The sequence below is a fragment of the Dermochelys coriacea genome, chromosome 4, assembly GCF_009764565.3.
Source record: "Dermochelys coriacea isolate rDerCor1 chromosome 4, rDerCor1.pri.v4, whole genome shotgun sequence".
Lineage (NCBI taxonomy): Eukaryota > Metazoa > Chordata > Testudines > Dermochelyidae > Dermochelys > Dermochelys coriacea.
In genome coordinates this window covers 124,715,720-124,733,911 of record NC_050071.1, presented here as the reverse complement: position 1 = coordinate 124,733,911, position 18,192 = coordinate 124,715,720, and the positions used below count along the sequence as shown (strand labels likewise).

At 39.1% G+C, this 18,192-nt stretch overlaps 1 protein-coding gene across 14 annotated transcripts in view; it reads left to right on the top strand.

Moving 5' to 3' along the window:
- The window catches only part of RGS12 (regulator of G protein signaling 12), a 173,554-nt gene that overhangs the window by 149,816 nt on the left and 5,546 nt on the right, over positions 1 to 18,192 (top strand). For 10 of the 14 annotated variants that reach the window (XM_038400163.2, XM_043512523.1, XM_038400158.2 and 7 more), the window contains 5 exons: positions 3,841 to 3,967; positions 5,245 to 5,341; positions 7,067 to 7,137; positions 7,702 to 7,855; positions 10,546 to 11,160. In XM_038400163.2, coding sequence (XP_038256091.1) covers positions 3,841 to 3,967; positions 5,245 to 5,341; positions 7,067 to 7,137; positions 7,702 to 7,855; positions 10,546 to 11,160 — 1,064 coding nt within the window. Of the gene's footprint in view, positions 1 to 3,840; positions 3,968 to 5,244; positions 5,342 to 7,066; positions 7,138 to 7,701; positions 7,856 to 10,545; positions 12,956 to 18,192 lie in introns of those variants that run through there. The other 4 variants (XM_043512524.1, XM_043512525.1, XM_043512526.1 and 1 more) reach the window with 4 other exon arrangements.

Here is an 18,192-nt window from a genome sequence, read left to right as displayed (position 1 = left end):
CTGTTCGCTTTTTTGACTGCCGCTGCACATTGAGTGGTGGTTTTCAGAGAACTATCCACAATGACTCCATGATCTCTTTCTTGAGTGGTAATAGCTAATTTAGACCCCATCATTTTTACCTGTCTCCATTCTGAAAACTAACCATTTATTCCTACCCTTTGTTTCCTATCTTTTAACCAGTTACTGATCCATAAGAGGACCTTCCCTCTTATCCAGGGGTGGGGAAACTATGGCCAGGGGCCGCATCCAGCCCTTGAGCTCCTGCAGGGGAGCAGGTTCTGGGGCTTGCCCTGCTCTGGTGCTCCAGCTGGAGAGCAGGGTCAGGGACTTGCCCCGCTCTACGTGGCTCCCAGAAGCAGTGGCATGTTCCCACTCTGGCTCCTGTGTGTCAGGGCAGCCAAGGGGCGCCGCATGCTGCCCCCACCCCAAGTGCCGCCCCTGTAGCTCCTATTGTCTGGGAACTGCAGCCAATGGGAACTGCAGGGGCAGCGCTTGCAGACAGGGCAGTGCGCAGAGCTGGAGAGGAGACATGCCACTGCTTCTGGGAGCTGCTTGAGGTAAGCACTGCTCGGAGCCTGCACCCCTGACCCCCTTCTTCCCCCCCAACCTCCTTCCCCAGCCCTGATCCCCCTCCTGCCCTCCGAACTCCTCGGTCCCAGCCCAGAGCACCCTCCTGCACCCCCACCCCTTCATCCCCAGAGCCTGCAACCCCCAGCCGGAGCCCTCAACCCCCTCCCCGAACCCCAACCCCCAATTTCGTGAGCATTCATGGCCTGCAATACAATTTCCAAACCCAGAGGTGGCTCTCGGGCCAAAGAGTTTGCCCACCCCTGCTCTAATCCCATGACCATGTACTTTGCTCAAGAGCCTTTGGTCAGGGACCTTGTCAAAGGCTTTCTGAAAGTCTTAGCACATTAACTCCACTGGATAACGGTTGTCAAAGAATTCTAATAGATTGCTGAGGGATGATTTCCTTTTATAAAAGCCATTTTGACTCTTCCCCAACAAATTGTGTTAATCTGTGTGTCTCATCATTCTGTTCTTTAATATAGTTTCAAGCAATTTTCCTGGTTCTGAAGTTAGGCTTACCGGCCTGTAATTGCCAGGATCACATCTGGAGCCTTTTTTAAAAACTGGTGTCACATTAGCTATCCTCCAGTCAACTGGATTAGACACCGATTTTAATGTTATGTTACATACCATACTTAGTAGTTCTGCAATTTTGTATTTGAATTCCTCTTGAGTGAATACCATCCGGTCTGGTGACTTATTACTGTTTAATTTATCAGTTTGTTCCAAAACCTCCTCTACTGACACCTCAGTCTGATACAGTTCCTCAGATTTGTCACCGAAAAAGAGTGCTCAGATGTGGGAATCACTCACATCCTCTGCAGTGACGGCTGATGCAAAGAATTAATTTAGCTTTTCTGCAATGGAGTACTTAAAACATACTTCCTCCAAAGATAAATATCCTCTGTTCATCGCTATCTTGTTTCTGTTTCTCTCTTACATGTGAAACTGGAGTGCTGCCTAGCAATCTTAAATAGTTAAGTTTAGAATTAATCTTTATAGAAATCTATAACAAATCACAGTCTCCAATGGTCAATTATTTTTTTTCTCAAATGTACAGGGGAAATGCTGATGTTACAATCAAGCATAATAAGAAAATTGTTCCCCTTCAACCTGTCTGTCTATAACAGTTTTATATCTCTTTGATTGTAGTTCCATTTTTATATACCGTCCAGCTGAACACATGGTACCATCAGGAAGTACATATGTGGCTACGGTGGCCACTGTTTTCTAAGAATTCTGGCTTGATGGTGTGGTGCACATACAATGTTTAACATGGAGAAACTATATTGAAAATAAAGGAGAAGACTAATGGAATTAGAAATGGAAGAGGCATAATTTTATATTCCTTGGAGCACACTAGGTTAATAGTCTGCCCATCAGTTTTTACATCCTTATAAACAGTCAACATGTTATAAGTTAGGGGGAGGGATAGCTCAGTGGTTTGAGCATTGGCCTGCTAAACTCAGGGTTGTGAGTTCAATCCTTGAGGGGGCCATTTAGGGATCTAGGGCAAAAAAATTAGGGATGGGTCTTGGTTTGAGCAGGGGGTTGGACTAGATGACCTCCTGAGGTCCCTTCCAAACCTGGTATTCGATGAACCTATTTGTCCCATTCAATAACTTGCTTGACAAAGTTATTTATTTAGCTTTATTTTACTCTTAGACCACATTTTTAAAGATAGAAATACTTTAATTTCCCAGCAGTCCTTCGCTCTTTTAATTAATATTTTCTTTATTTTATCTATGTTACTTGTCTACTTTTATAGGATTGATTTCTATAGAAGGATATGTCTTCATTAATTTACTGATTCTCGCTGAGACTCTGAGCAATCTTATTATTTGTGGCTTTGTTCAGTTTTCAAATTATTTTAGCTCTAAAATGGTTATACCATATGTTGCTACTCTTTCTCTAAAACAAAAATTATTAGGTTTGAAGAGATTGCATAATTTCAACTGACAAAGTGGGTATTCATCCACAAAGGCTTATCTTCCAATACGTCAGTTAGTCTATAAAGTGCCACAGGACTCTTTGCCGCTTTTACAGATCCAGACTAACACGGCTACCCCTCTGATATTTAAAACTAAACTGAGACTTTATTCCAAATGTGGTTTTACTAAAGCATTATAAAATGATATAATTGATTCTGAACAGGAGTGTATTAATATTCAAAACAGGTTAACATTCTATCGGCCGTTCTTACTGCTGTTTCAAACCAATCCTCTTATAGCAAAGTCATTATTCTCACAAAATAGTATCATCCTGAGTATAAATTTACTTTATCTGAAATAGTAATTCATACATTTCAGTTCAATAAATTGGGACTTTCATTAGACTTGGCTGTGGTTCAAAAACTTTCCCCATTGCCCACCCTGACTTGCTGGGCTGGATGTCATGGACCTCCTTAGGAGAGGTGGGGAAAACTATTTTTCTCCATGTCACAGGGCAGCACAAGTTTCCTTCCCCTTGTCCCTGCGCCCTGTGCTTGGGCTGGCAAAAGAAAGGGTCTCAGACGCCTCTTGTAGGTGCTTCACCCATTTTCTTTTATTTACAGTGGCTGTACAGTCCCAATTCCCCCAACACCGGTCCCCGCTTCGACCCCTCACTGGGTCCTCTAGCCTTTGAGACTTGTGTCAGCCAGCAGAGACAGCGCCACAACCCTCCTATTCTCCTGCCTGGCTAGCCTCCCCTCACTGAGCTCTTCCCTGGGTTTATACTTCTTCCCAATCATCCACCCAGCTGGTTCCACTTGGCTCAGCAGATTACATAGAGCCTGCCCTCGTTAGGGCCTGAAGCTGGGCTCTCGGCTAAGGGTCTTGGCACATGTAACCAACCACCCTATAGGGAAGCAGGGGGAAGCCAGGTCTTTAGCAGGGCATCCAAAGGTTTTATACCTCTGCCCTGTGACACTCCCACTTACCAGTCAGTAGAACAGGAACAGAGTTACTCCACAGCTGCTGTATCATAATGGTCCGAGTAGCCTCTATAGAAAGAGGGAAAAGACTGAAGACTCTGTGTAGCTACTCTAGGAGTCACTACAGATGTATGTGGGCCCCTGACTTTTCCTCACTCTGACTGCTGAAACAGCAATGATTCCACTGTGCTGAAGGTGCTCTGCGCTTGCAGAAGAGTGGGGAAGATTTTTGCTTATTAATGGAAGTACACTATATCCAAACTCACTTTATTTGGTTCCAAGATTAGATTACAAACATTTTCACTTTTGGTTTATTTGAATAGCAAACACTTATTGCAACATTTGATATGTTTCAGGCTGGATCTTGTTCCAATCAATAGATCAGTTGGTTTGAAGGCTAAACCCACTAAGCCAGTAACGGAAGTTCTACGGCCTGTGGTTGCAAAATATGGCTTAAATCTTAATGAACTTGTGGCAAAACTAGTAAGTATCTTTTGGTGTAAAACAGGGGTGGGTGAACTGCGGCCCAAGGCCTCATCCGGCCCTCTAGACTTTTTAATCTGGCCCTAAGCTCCCGCCGGGGAGCAGGATTGGGGGCTTGCCCCACTCCCCGTGTCTCCTGGAAGCATCAGCATGTACCCCCTCTGGCTCCTACGCGTAGGTGCAGCAGGGGGGCTTCACACGCTGGCCCCCGCAGCTCCCATTCCCAGGAAACGCAGCCAATGGGAGCTGCAGGGATGGTGCCTGCGGATGGGGCAGCACTCAGAGCTGCCTGGCCACGCCTCTGCGTGGGAGCTGGAGGCAGAGGATGTCTCACTGCTTCTGGGAGCTACTAGAAGAAAGTGCCGCTCAGAGCCTACATCCCTGACTGCCTCCAGTGCCCCAATTCTCTGCCTCAGCCCTGATCCCCCTCCTGCCCTCCAAACCCCTCGGTCCCAGCCCGGAGTGCTCTCCTGTGCCCCTAACCCCAGAGCCCGTATCCCCAGCTGGAACCATCACCCCCTTCCGCACCGCAACCCCCAATGTCGTGAGCATTCATGGCTTGCCATACAATTTCCATACCCAGGTGTGGCCCTCGGGCCAAAAAGTTTGCCCACCCCTGGTGTAAAATCTGTAGTATTGCTTGTCTGGAAAAGAGTATAGAGTATTCCAAGAAATTTAGTATAGGCTCATCTTTATGCATGAAAATGTATTCTGTAACTGCCTGTGTTTTGGGATGAGAATATGTAATAGTCATAGCCTTCATTCTTCAGATAGTTTGACTATGGCTTTGTCTGGGCCTGCTTTATCTTAGCCTTCTGTGCCCCCCCATCCCTGCTCCCTTTTAAAAGGCTTCATTTCAGACCAAAACATCCCAACTGAGGAAGGCTGAACATAAGCCTCCTCCATAGTCCATTCTTTCCATTCCTCTGTCAGCCAGAAGGTGTTATTTGAGAGCAATTAAAACTGTTGCCGCTATCAACCTGGAAAGCACAGAAATCAGCTCCAGACTGTTGACAGCTTATAGGTCTACCTTTGGGTTGTCAGACTGGCCAGTCCATAATACGCTTCAGACAAATGACTCGTGTCCATTATGATCAAAGCAATTATAGACAGTGTTGGTCTGAAAATTATAGGGAAGATAGCAGAGGATTCTTGGGGGTACGCTGAAGTATAACTGTATTAGCTAGTGTTCTATTTTAAATACCAAGTTGTAAATTCAAGTTGTTTTGAAAACCATAGTTTTTCTCTATTTTACACAAACTGTGATCTAACTTCAGAATGGTGAGCAGGAACCACTAGATCTTGGTGTCCCTATATCTAATCTGGATGGTCAACGAGTTGTATTATATGAAAAAGAGCCAACAAAAGGAAGAGGTAAGAGGTTCTGAAAATTTTTATGAAGTGCTTAACGAGCCTCATCAAGCCTGACTTTACATTCATAGAAAAAATAAATTTACATGAAGTAAATGGTGTTAGGTTGAAGGATTTGATTTATAGGATAGAATGGGAAAACATTTTATAGGAATTAAAGGTAAACATGTGACTTTTCATCTTGTAGCAAAGTTTGTAACTGTTTAAAAAAATATTTTTTCTCCTTAGTACCCTACAAGCACTTAGTTCATTAGAGAATGAAGTTCTCTCTTTTACCACAGGACAGGTACAACTTAGGGTATCAGCTACAACTGCTGGAGAGATGGATCATGTAAGGTGAGAAGATAGTGCAGTCTGTCTCCATCTCTATGCAATCCTTGGGCTCTGCAGAGACTGGCAAAAAGAGTGCCAATTGTGATTTTTTGAGGTGGTGGATCTCTGTGAAATAGAAGCTGAACTAAGACTTAATTCACTTCAAATTGACCAGAGAACAGCAGTTAAATAATTATTTTTTGTCACTACTGACCTTCACTGGATTCAGACCAGGGGCCTGGAGATTAAAGGTTCCATGTACCATTAATATCCCCCTTTATGGATAAAAAACACGTGATTTTGTTCGTGGATTTAGATTAGATTAAATTAAATGTTTAGAATGGTGGATCTTGTACGGGAAATGAATAAAATAAAGTGAGCTGTATGTGGCTGGGGGGAAGGGGAGTCAGATTTTATCACTTTGTTTGGGGATTAGAGTCATCCGTCCAATCATTTTGCAGAGAGACAGACCACAAAATGTAATTTACCTTAAAACTTCTATACCCTATTGGTAGTGTTATATAGGAACTAGGCACAAATGACCCACTTCTTTCTACACTGCCAGGTTATTTTGGGCATTAAACATGCGTAAATCATCAGAGAATCACCACAGTAGAAAGATGATCCTGGAGCAGCATAGAATCAACATAGGCAGTCTCATGCCACATCTGCTTCCTGATACACCAGGAGAAAAGATGCATGATTAAAGAGAGAGTGCTTTGTCAGGATGAACCTACATCAAGCAGATCCTGAGCTGGTTTTGGCCCTTTGTGTCTGTTGCCGGCAGATGTAAATTAAAGCAGCCCTGAGCTTACTTTAACAGTGTATGGAGAAAAAATTGAGATTCCCAAAGGGAAGTTGATGCACAAAGCAGATCTGAAAGGATTTGGGGGTTTCTTAATGGATATTTCTGCATCTGCTATTTTTAAAAAAAGACTCTGTTTTCATCTAAACTGAATCCTGTGACTGCAGATCTAGTGAAATTATGCCATCACAGAACTCAAGAAAATTGAAAGTTTAGCAACGGAGAGGGAGAGAGATTTTTACTCACTCATTGCTTTTCATGTATTTTGTTAACAGCTGTTGTACTCAATGACTTATGAATATTGTGAAGAAAAGATGTCTTCCCTTTAGCTTTTTGACCACTGCCATGTCTTTTCAGTAAAGGTGTAAAAACTCATAATACATATGATTTGAAAGCACCAGAAAATCCAGGAAAGACTAAGTTGTTTTCTGCTTGATTTAACTTAAAAATATTGGGGATGTCAAGTTTGATCTTCCCTGATTTTACTAGAGCTTGTTCTGGGGGGCCCCATAGCAGGATATTTTATGTGTCATTGTGTTTTAAATGTTAATATTATGCTGAAGTGATATGTTTATAATTATAGAAGACATTTTTATGTTTAATGTTCACAGACAGACAAAAAGGCGCCCCAGTAAAACAAAGTACAGTTGTAACTTCCACTTCAAGAAATCAGTCATCTACAGTAAGTTTTTCTTAAATGATTTCTGCCACTCAGATTACCTTTTATTTTCTTCTCTCATCATAAAGTAGAAGCTTCAAGTATCTATGCTAAAAACAGTGTCCAGATTACCTAATTGAATTGGCTGCAGCTATAAATCATCCTATTCTTTCTGTCAGACTTCATCTGTGCACGTTTAATCCTGCTTTTTCACCAGTGTGCAGCAATGAATTGAGTAGCAGTGAGTGTTTTATGGCTTTTATATTCTTGGCTTTCTATATCAGCTGAGTGGATCATCTTTATCAAAACCCATTAACTTTCTTGGAAAGCCAAGGCAAGTACTTGAGCCTACTACTTTAATGTAAATTTTACTGTGCAAGCAATTTGCTCTTTATAAATGGGATTTTTTCTTTTTTGGTGTGTAGTGTTAAATCTTTTTTGTCATGATTAAGCTATAACATTTGTTGTATATTTTTAATCAGAGAGATCTGTTTATAAAATATCCTTTTTATTCACTTAGAATCTATTACGCACATATTGTGGTCTATCCTAATTGTAAGAAGTACTTTAACTTTCCTTCTAATGCAGGGAGAGGGAAGAACTCTAGGAAAGTCTAATTCAATTAAAATAAAAGGCGAAAATGGAAAAAATGCTAGGGATGCTCGGCTATCAAAGAGAGAAGAATCTCTTGCAAAGATTGGGGGAAAAAAATATCAGAAAATTAATTTGGACGAAGCAGAGGGTATGTCAACTTTTTAAGTATATGTAATAACATTAGTGTTCAAGGGAAAATGATAATTCCAATTTATGACTGTGGAAATCATAAGGACTGTGCATTTATCACTGTATGAAGAAAATAACAGGCAAGTTCCTTATATGCTTCTTGCTGTTAACTTTGAACTGCTAATTTATTGAAGTCTAGGATAAAATTTTCAAACATGCCTGCAGGTTCTTAAAAGTATTTAGGCATCTTAAGATGAGATAGGTGGCTACCGGGATTTTCAAAAGGGCTGAGGTTACTAACTCCCAGATAAATCAATGGGTGTTAGATGCCTAAGAACTTTTGAAAACACACTAGATGCCTATCTTTAGGTGCCTAAACAACTTTTAAAATCTGGCCTTAGATCCCCTTTTCAAAAGTCTCATAGGCTCCTAAGGGCCTAAGTTACTTTGGAAAGGGAGACTTAGGCTCCTAAATCACTTAGGTGCTTTGACAATTTTACCCATAGTCTATGATAGCCAAATTACCACTACTTGAAAAGGAATGATGGTGGTTGTGTGGGGTGGTGGACAAGAACAGAAAGATTCTTTTTCATTCAGTAAATGTTCTGAAAAGGTGGCTAGAAATGGTACAATAGACAAGGCTGTGCCATAACTGGTCATTTTGCATTTTCTGAGCCAAATTCTTCCCTAAATTACATCTTTGAGAGACAATAACTTCATGGGGATTTCACTGATGACAGCAGAATTTGCCTTTCCATGTATGTTTTCTGATGTGAAAAAATGAGAGATAATAAAGGTCACAGGGAGGTGAAGGAATAAAATCATTTTAAGGGTCGATATCTTTATATATTACTCCCTCCCGCCCCCCCAATCTCAAGGATTATTTGAAACAGTTGCCTATCCCAGTAGCTTCAAAATAAAATGTAAAAATCAGAACACATATGCTAGCTAGGGCAAAAATTTAAATTTCATCATTATTACTACCTGATGTTCAAACAAAGGGCCTGATCCTGCAAAAAGCTACACACGAATTACTTTATATAAGTGAATAACTGTCTGTAGGTTTGTACACAAGGAAGTACTGTAGTTGAAAGCATTGTTGTGAATGGCTGTTAGTTTCTGAATGTTGCTGCAAAACATGTTAATGTAGTTTTGATTGATTTATTTCTGTTTGCTACTTGAGTCGCTTGTTTTACCCGTTCTTATAAATTCATTTTCTTACTGAGGTCAAAAGAAATATTAATGTAATTTGAAGACCTCAAAATTTTAGTCTTTCATATTTTATTTTGATTTTGTGAAATTGATCCAAGTTTGGGAAAGACCTATTGAATATTATAGAGCATTTTTAATAAAAAATCTTTATGAAATTTGAAAATTCAGGAAGAATCAGCTTTTGCCCAAAATGCACACATTTCCGAAATATTTTATGTTTTGATCTGCATACTGCCATTTTGCAGAACTTTGGCAAAAATTATATTTTGGGGCTACAAAATGCTTTAGGTTCAAACTCCATGTATTTTCTAACATTTTGCAAACCTATTGAAAATTATTTTCACACAACACTCCTACTGATTCTGCCAAACCACCCAAAAGTAGTGTTAGAAAGTTGTAAGTAAAGTAAGTTTTAGGAGTGTAACATATGACTTTATATTATGTGAAAAAAAAATTGTTAAAACTAAACATTTTGGTTTTGCAGTGAAATTTGTTGATTTTTTTTATTTGGACAATCAGTGTAAACTGGGTTGAAACCACAAAACTGATTTAACTTGGGTCCTAAAATGAGTTTGAACTTTAATCTCCAGAAATGTAAAGATAGCAGTAGCTCCTGGAGTTTGATCTAGGGTGGAATCCTCCCCTTCTTCTTGAGTAAGGGGGACGTGAGAAGGTCCCATTTTAGCAATTTTGAAGTAGTTGGGTGATTGGTACCAAAGGGTTAAGTTATCATTTGGTTATTTCATTTTTGGGAGTGGTATCCTTCTTGACTCAAGGTCTAAAGTTTCTGGTTGCTAAGCTTTGAGACTTTCCAGAACAAAATAATGAATAGTGTATCAGAATAAATGTGTATCAGTTACACATATATAAATTATATTAAATCACAAAACAACATTATGATAAAACTAAGATTTTTGTCTTAAATCTACTCCCTCAATGAGATTCAAAGTTCTGGCTAAAAGTTCCAGATTGACACATTATTATTAAACTGAAAAAAAAAGTCTTGTAAGAGGATTGTCTACATTCTGGACCAATAAGCTTTCAGAGAGCTGACTATTTTTAAATTGAGGTGTGCAAAGAAGCATCTAGAATATACAAATGTGCATCTTAATCCTACAATCTGTTAAATTTCAGTAGGACCAAAGCTTTGTTATGTAATAAGAATTAAAAACACGTAAAGATTCATTTTTAATGCATAAAATAGAAAATTTGTTTAGGACGCAGACTTGGTATGCAGAATTTTAGCCCAGAGTGAAATGCAGCTGTTCTAAATTGCAAAACTGCTTACAATAGCAATCTTGATTATCTTAATTATAATGCTGCTAGTGAACATTGCTGCAATTGGAAAATGTTCCTAATTAAAATAAAATCTAATTTCAAGGCAGTATTGAAAATAACTGAAGGTCTTCATTGAGAATAAATATGCTAATGGTTGACATTTTAATGGCTTTCATTTTCTGACAAAAATTTGTCAATTTTGGGTTTTCTTCTAAATAGAGTTTTTTGAACTCATATCCAAAGCTCAAAGTAACAGAGCAGATGACCAACGTGGGCTGCTAAGGAAAGAAGACCTTGTTCTACCTGATTTTCTTTGTTTACCTCCCAGTGGACAAGAACCACCCTCATCTACACCAGTGAGCTCTAAAGGCCTCAGCAAGAGAATTGCAAAAAATGATGGCAAGGATAAATGTGCACAGCCAAGTGGAAAACTGGAGTCTATGCAAAACTGTAATGAAAATTCAATTAAGAAAACAGGTCATTCAGAAAATAAACATAAGTCTGCTTTGACAATACTCAACAGTCAGAAGACTTACAATGTTCCTTTTAGTGCCCCATTGTCTCCAATTCCACATGTACAGGAAAACAATACAACAATATGGAAAAGGCAATCAAGAGAATTACAGGCTGAAGGCATACAGACTATAGATGATGAAAATGTAGCAGACTTGACTCTTGTGGCTGAAGGAGATATTAGTAGCCCTAACAGCACCTTACTGCCGCTGCCACCAACACCACGATCAGACATCAGTAAACTTACAGAAGCCAACTATCCACCACCAACTCCATTGGCAGGTAATCAGGAAAATTCTGGATATCCAAGATCCAATTCAGGTATTTCTAGTTTTTAATAGTCTTTCCCTTTATGTAAAATTATCTTCCCTTTATATTGTTTATCACTACAACAAACAAACAAAACTATCTCTGCACCTTACATTTTAATTTTAAATAAGTTTTATTCCTTTATTCACGGCTAAGTTACATTTCTGGTTGCCTTTAAAACATATTTTTGTTTGGACTGAGTACGTGTGTGCTAAACAAAATGAAAGCCTGCAAGTGACCTTTTAGTGTGAGACTTTAATGCCACACATTAAAAAACAAACACAATATTTGCTATAATTAAAACAAAGAGGAGTCTGGTGGCACCTTAAAGACTAACAGATTTATTTGGGCATAAGCTTCCGTGGGTAAAAAAACACTGCTTCAGATGCATGGTGTGGGTTTTTATCCATCTTCAGATGCAAGAAGTGGTTTTTTTACCCACAAAAGCTTATGCCCAAATAAATCTTGTTAATCTTTAAGGTGCCACCAGATTCCTCATTGTTTTTGTGGATACAGACTAACATGGCTACTACTCTGATACTATAATTAAGTAATTTACTGTTTACTCTCATACATCACACAATACTTAAATATAAATATCTGACCTGCTTACCAGTGACTCAGTCAACATTTTCTGAACCATTAGTAACAATGAGATTAAATTATTAGGGTTTTTAGTATCACAAGTTTAATGATTTCCTCCCCCCCCACACACACCCCCTTTTTTTTTTTTTTAAACATTTGGCAGATCCAGTGTTGTAGGAAGAACTCTAAATATATTTTTAAAATTGCAACAGTGTTTACAGTAAAACAGAAACAGGATAAATCTTGAATATTTTTAATCTTTAATAAATTATATTTTATCTAAAAATATAACCCTTACACCGTTTCTCTTTTCTCCTTTGGTACCCAAAGCAGTAGATTGCATTAAAATATAATTCCCAAAGTTTTCATATTTGAAACAGCTTTTTCTAGCGGACCATTTTTAAGAAAATGGAGGACATTAGAATGTAAGTTTCAGCAGTATCACGGATCAGTATTATTTCTCATAAACATGAACTTGTAATAATTGCTATTACCAGAAACAAGAAGTAGTAGATTATGAGTGTTGTGGCATTTACGTTTTACAGTCATTATACTGTACTCTTTAATGAAAAATATAAGAAAAGGTATCTGTGCTAAAGTTATTTTTGATGTTTCAGTGCCATGATTTGTTTCACGTTTCTTTGTGAGGTGAAAATATACATTTGAATTATTTATCTTTTTACAGAGAGTATTTGATCCTGTTTCTTATCTGTACTGCCAATGATTTGTAAATATTTCTTTGATTGTTACATGCTTACAAATGGCAATGTGAACTATTGCATCCTGCTGCTCTTAACAAAACAAAACAAGCTCTATCTTAATAGTAGTTGCAAAATGTTCTATAAATGCTACCACTTTAATTCTTTAAATGAGATTTTAAACAGACTTGTAATCCAGATGCCTCCATAGGAGAACACACAAAGTGTATTTAAGACATGTTTATGTACATATTTATATATCTGTGTCAGTGTCCTTTTGATGAGTGTACAAGATGGAATTCAATTTGCATCCTTTTCAATGGAAGCTGATATAAGAACATTTGCACTTAAAAACATTATGAACTTACAATATTTTAATGCATGCCGTACATTTCTGTGTAACTGCTGTACTTTCACTTTTCTTACTTTCTACTTTCACTTTTTAGAGATCTTTATGTAGTTTTCACATGTATTTTGTATCTTTGTTCTTTCAGAAGTAATAAATTCTATACCTACTTATACAAGACTGGTTTAAGCTTTGATTTTCTTCATTATTTTAAAAATATTCTGTCTTTGTAGAAACTTACAGGCCTAATTTAACAGATTAAATGCAATTAAAATGTAAATATTACATTAACCTTACTATATTTTAAATGCCCTAATATTGGTTCATCTATTTAAATAGTGGTATCGGTTCAGATCTTGTAACATACATATTAATATGTATCGACTAATAAAATTACAATGAGACAAACTTGATAGTAGAGAAATTATGAGGAGAAAATTTAATATCCTAAATACAGGCCCTTTAAATAGGGCCAGATGTTGCATTTAGATTCTGGCAGCTCCCATTGAAATCAGTGGCAGCTGCAGGCACACACCTACGGACAAATAAGAAAGCAGATTGGCCTGTAGTACTAATACAGTGTGGGTAGTATGTCTATTGCAATTAATATAAACCATGTTGTAATTTTAAAAAAAAGTATTTTATTCTTACAAATCTTTACTTCTCAAATTCCTTGTTTCCTCCTGTCACATACAAAGTGTATTTTGATTCTTTGAGTAAGAACAACGACGACTTTGAATAATAGTAACAACATTGAATTCTTTGAAAATTGATTATTTTCTGTCTTTGGGTTCATGGGCTAAAACCTGTACTCAACCATTTCTTTTTTCTTACTTTGTAAGAGTCACCAATGTTTCACTGGTCTCTGAAGTTAATTGGTATTCTCAGTTCAGTTCTAAGTGAAGCCACCAACATAATGGCCCCTTGATGTGGTGGTCTCAGCTATTGAGACTGAACTACCCTTTTCACTTTTAGAGATGGGCCCTCCACAGCAGGATTGCAAAGACTGTTGGAGCACCTTATCTTTTAACCTTTTTTGCTGACTGAGGCCTCCATTTTCCCCAATTTGTTAGTATATTAACTTACAGCTATTGGTCTCTGTGAAAGAAAACAAAGCCCTTTTTAACCCATTGTTGAAATTCCCTGTTTGAAGGCAGAAACAGACTTTTTTAACAACAGATAACTAATAATCTCCCTGTGGAATTACACCAGAATGTAAAGATTTTCATTTTTATTCTGAGAACAAGTGATCGTGTACTTTACCTTTGTGTCGCAGACACCATTGTGGGCTTTTGCCATAATTAAATATGATAGCTTTACACAATTAAATGAAAGCCCTATAAAAATAATCTTAAATGTAAAAAGTAGTTTTCATCTCAAAGGTCCCAAAGCACGTAATAAAATAATGTGCACGCTATAGACCAGTGTGGGGATCATTTCATCCCCACTGAAAGGCAGCCATGTCTGGGATGTCTAACAGCTTATAGTCCTATTCCCAACGGCGTAGGACTATTTCCAGATGAAACTATAGAAGTAATTTGAGGCATACAGAATGCAATTAGCTAGGACATTAAGATAAAGCCCAGTAAGAAAAGTGCCATCGTATATTGAATGATCACAGTGGATGATCCTCTGTTTTAAGTCACATCTGAAATATGGTCCCTGCAGCAGCATATTGATTCAATACAGACTCAGAGACTAGAAAACTATCTACAAAATCACCAGTATTAAAGGCCATACCTTGAAGCTACTGTTTTTCTGACGAAAAAGAATTGGATTCTGGTGCCATTCAACTCCACTAAGTAAGTAGTTATAGGAATTTTGCCACACAATTTATGTGCTCCTTCTGCTCACAAGACTTGTAGTTAATGTAAAACATTTGGAGCAGATCATTGGCTGGTGTAAATCAGCACATCAGATTTAAGTAAATGGCACTACTCCTATTTACTCAAGTTGCGGATCTGATCCTACCTCCCTAACCTCAGAGATGGAATGCACTAGTTCCCAGTCCTGGCTGGTTTGGGAGTCAGCAAGGTAGTTTAAATTTTGCTCTGTTTTATCATATAGCATTGCAGGAGGTCGTGATTATGCCAACAAGCGCTAAAATATTTTATTTACTTCCTCAAAGTATTATACCCTGAGCATTATACCATGTGTTTGGTGGGTAGATCCTTTTCTAAAATGTCCATATTATGTTCAGTTACCTTAAGCATGCCTGCACTTGGTCAAATATTTACTCCTGGGGGAATTCTGTGCCAAAAAATTAAAAACTCTGCGCATAATATTTTAAAATTCTCAAAAATTCTCAAATATTTTATTTATTAAAATAACACAATATACAGTAAACACTCCAGTTTAAATTATTGTGATAATTTATTTCAAAATACCTGTCAACACATATGTCAACAATACAGACAACAGAAAAAAAAATGCCCCCAGGAGTAGAGAGTTAAAGAAACCCCTATAGCAACCCAGTTCCAGCTGGAGGGAGCTGTGTGGGGCCCCCAGAGCCCAGACACATGAACTCCCATCCCTCTAGAGTGCAGCTGCAGGGCACGCCCTGGCCCAGACACCTACACCCCTTTTCCCCCAGAGCCCAGCCATGGGGCACCCCCTAGCCCAGACACCCACACACCGCTCCCACCAGAGCCCAGCCATGGGGCACCCCCAGATACCAGCACCTACCTCCCCACAGAGCCCAGCCATGGGGCAGCCCCCAGCCCAGACACCAGCACCCCCAGAGCCTTTACACCCCTCCAACTTCTTTACTGTCTCACCGGGAGACATGGTGTGTTGCGGCCCTGCCCTTCCTCACCCTTTGCCAGAGCTAGCTGGGTGTCCCAGGCCATCTCCCGTCCCTGGGAGTATGAGAATCAAAGAGCATGCAGCCTCCAGCCTAGCCAGGCTGGGCGCTCCACTCACTGCAAGCTGGGCACTGCGGAGTCCAGTGGTCCTAGTAGTGGCCAGAAATTCTTCAGAGAAAACAAGGAATTTTGCAAAATTCTGCATTCCGCAGTGGCACAGAATTCCCCCAATTAACTTTTTCATGAGTCTTAAAGAAACTACCTGAGAAAATCCAAGTACCTTGCTTAGATTTGCTTCTCAGTTCAAGGTATGGTTCATACAAAAGAGCAATAAATCCACTGAAGTATTGTGCACTCTGCATAAATGCATATACCTTTTCATGGTAGGATTTTTTACAATCATCATGAGTGAATAGTAACAATATACAAACTCTAAACAAAAGGGAGGGAATGATGAAAGAAACCAGAAGATGAGGAACTGTCTGTTCATTAACTCTTTGGAAACTGCAGACATGAGCACATATCCTCCTAAGCATTCAGACTTCCAAACTTTTGCTTTTTGTTTGTTTATAATCCTGTGTAAGAGCCCAGCTGTGCAATCCGTACTCATCTTGGTGAGCCTTTTAGTCACAGCTGAGCTCCAGTGTAGTTGTAGATGTTTTAATTATCCATATAAGTATAACAATAATACTTAGTTCTTACACAGAACTTTTCATTAGTAGATCTTGAAGTACTTCCAGTTCTTTTTTAATACTTCTAAATTCTTGTAGACAGCTCTTCAACTTGTGGAAATTGTTGCATTTGAAATCAATGGAGCTAGGACAATTTACACCAGCTGAGCATCTGGTCCTTGGCTATAATGCCATCAGATGGCAATTCCACAGGCTAACTGTGCTGCATAACAACGTATTGACTTATATCAGTTTTCAATTAGCTGAGGTTTTTAAGGTCAGGCTTGACAAAGCCCTAGCTGGGATGATTTAACTGGGACTTGGTCCTGCTTTGAGCAGGGGGTTGGACTAGATGACCTTCTGGGGTCCCTTCCAACCCTGATATTCTATGATTCTATGATTCTATGACTTTCAATTGAATTGATTATCCCATTCCTATAATATAAGAGAGTAAATAGGACCACACAGTTTACCCTCTCCATGTCATTCATTATTTTTTATTCCTTAATTGTGTTAACTTAAATGTTAACTGACACTTTTAACTAACATGATGTTAAACATGACAACCTCTGGATCTTAAAGGAGAGTATCAGGGAACGCTGGTTGTTAGGGGGCTTATTCCTTCACCCACTTACTTCCCTGGTCCTTCTCGCATGAACAGAGAGCAACAATACCCGAAGTCCAAAGGTGCAAACAATTCGATGTTTATTGGGGTGAACTTCCAGCAAGCATGATTCCACTTTCCTTCCTTAGTGTCCCCCTTCCCAGCTCTGACACCACAGAGCCTTACCTGTGTCCCTGTTCCCATTACTGTCCTTAGCTTAACATGATTCCAATTTCCCCACCCCCATTCCCTGTTCCCATTTACACACACACACACACACACACACACACACTCTCTCTCTCTCTCTCTCTCTCTCTCTCTCTCTTCCTGATTGACTGCAGACTATATAGTAAAACTTGAGTTCTGCTTAGCTATACCTTAACCAATCATTTTACTGGTTTCAGAGTAGCAGCCGTGTTATCTGTATTCACAAAAAGAAAAGGAGTACTTGTGGCACCTTATGGCACAAATTTTTTTGAGCATAAGCTTTCGTTGAAGTGAGTTGTAGCTCACGAAAGCTTATGCTCAAACAAATTTGTTAATCATTTTACTGAAATTTAACTAACCAATCCTAACATATTGTAACATGATTATTTAACCAATTATATCCCACCACCTTAATTAGTTTACACCCAGCAAAATTAATTATACAGCAGACAGAAACAATCACAGAACCAGACAGAGATTATGCAGACAAACAATAGGGAAATGGAGACTACAGTGATAGAACAACAAAGAAATGAGGATTTCACATCCCAGCTGTTAAGTGAGTACTTGCCAGACAGAATGCTATCAAATTAAGTTTCCTTTTACATCTTCTAGGCACTTCCCTTTCTCTGGTGGGATAGGCATTATCAGGACAGGACTGTGTTCCTAACAGCCCAATAGCACCTGATTTCAATGTGACTAGGTTGGAATGTGAGGATGTGACCGGTCGCTTCCCATCTTATGGCTGCCTCTGCTGCTTAGCCAAAGGCCTTAGCCTAAGAACAGGGCCTCAGACTGTCACAATAAGAGAAGGCTCTTGCACCGGCAGACAGTGATTTTGATTACTTATAAGTATGTCAGTGGTACTGTGTCAAAAGTTTTACTAAAATCAAGGTATACCACAGCTATTGCTTCCCCCACCATTCACTAGGCCATGGGGGGGAGGGATAGCTCAGTGGTTTGAGCATTAGCCTGCTACACCTAGGGTTATAAATTCAATCCTTGAGGGGGCCATTTAGGGATCTGGGGCAAAAATTGGGGATTGATCCTACTTTGAGGAGGGGGTTGGACTAGATGATCTCCTGAGGTCCCTTCCAACCCTGATATTCTACGATTCCATGATTATCCC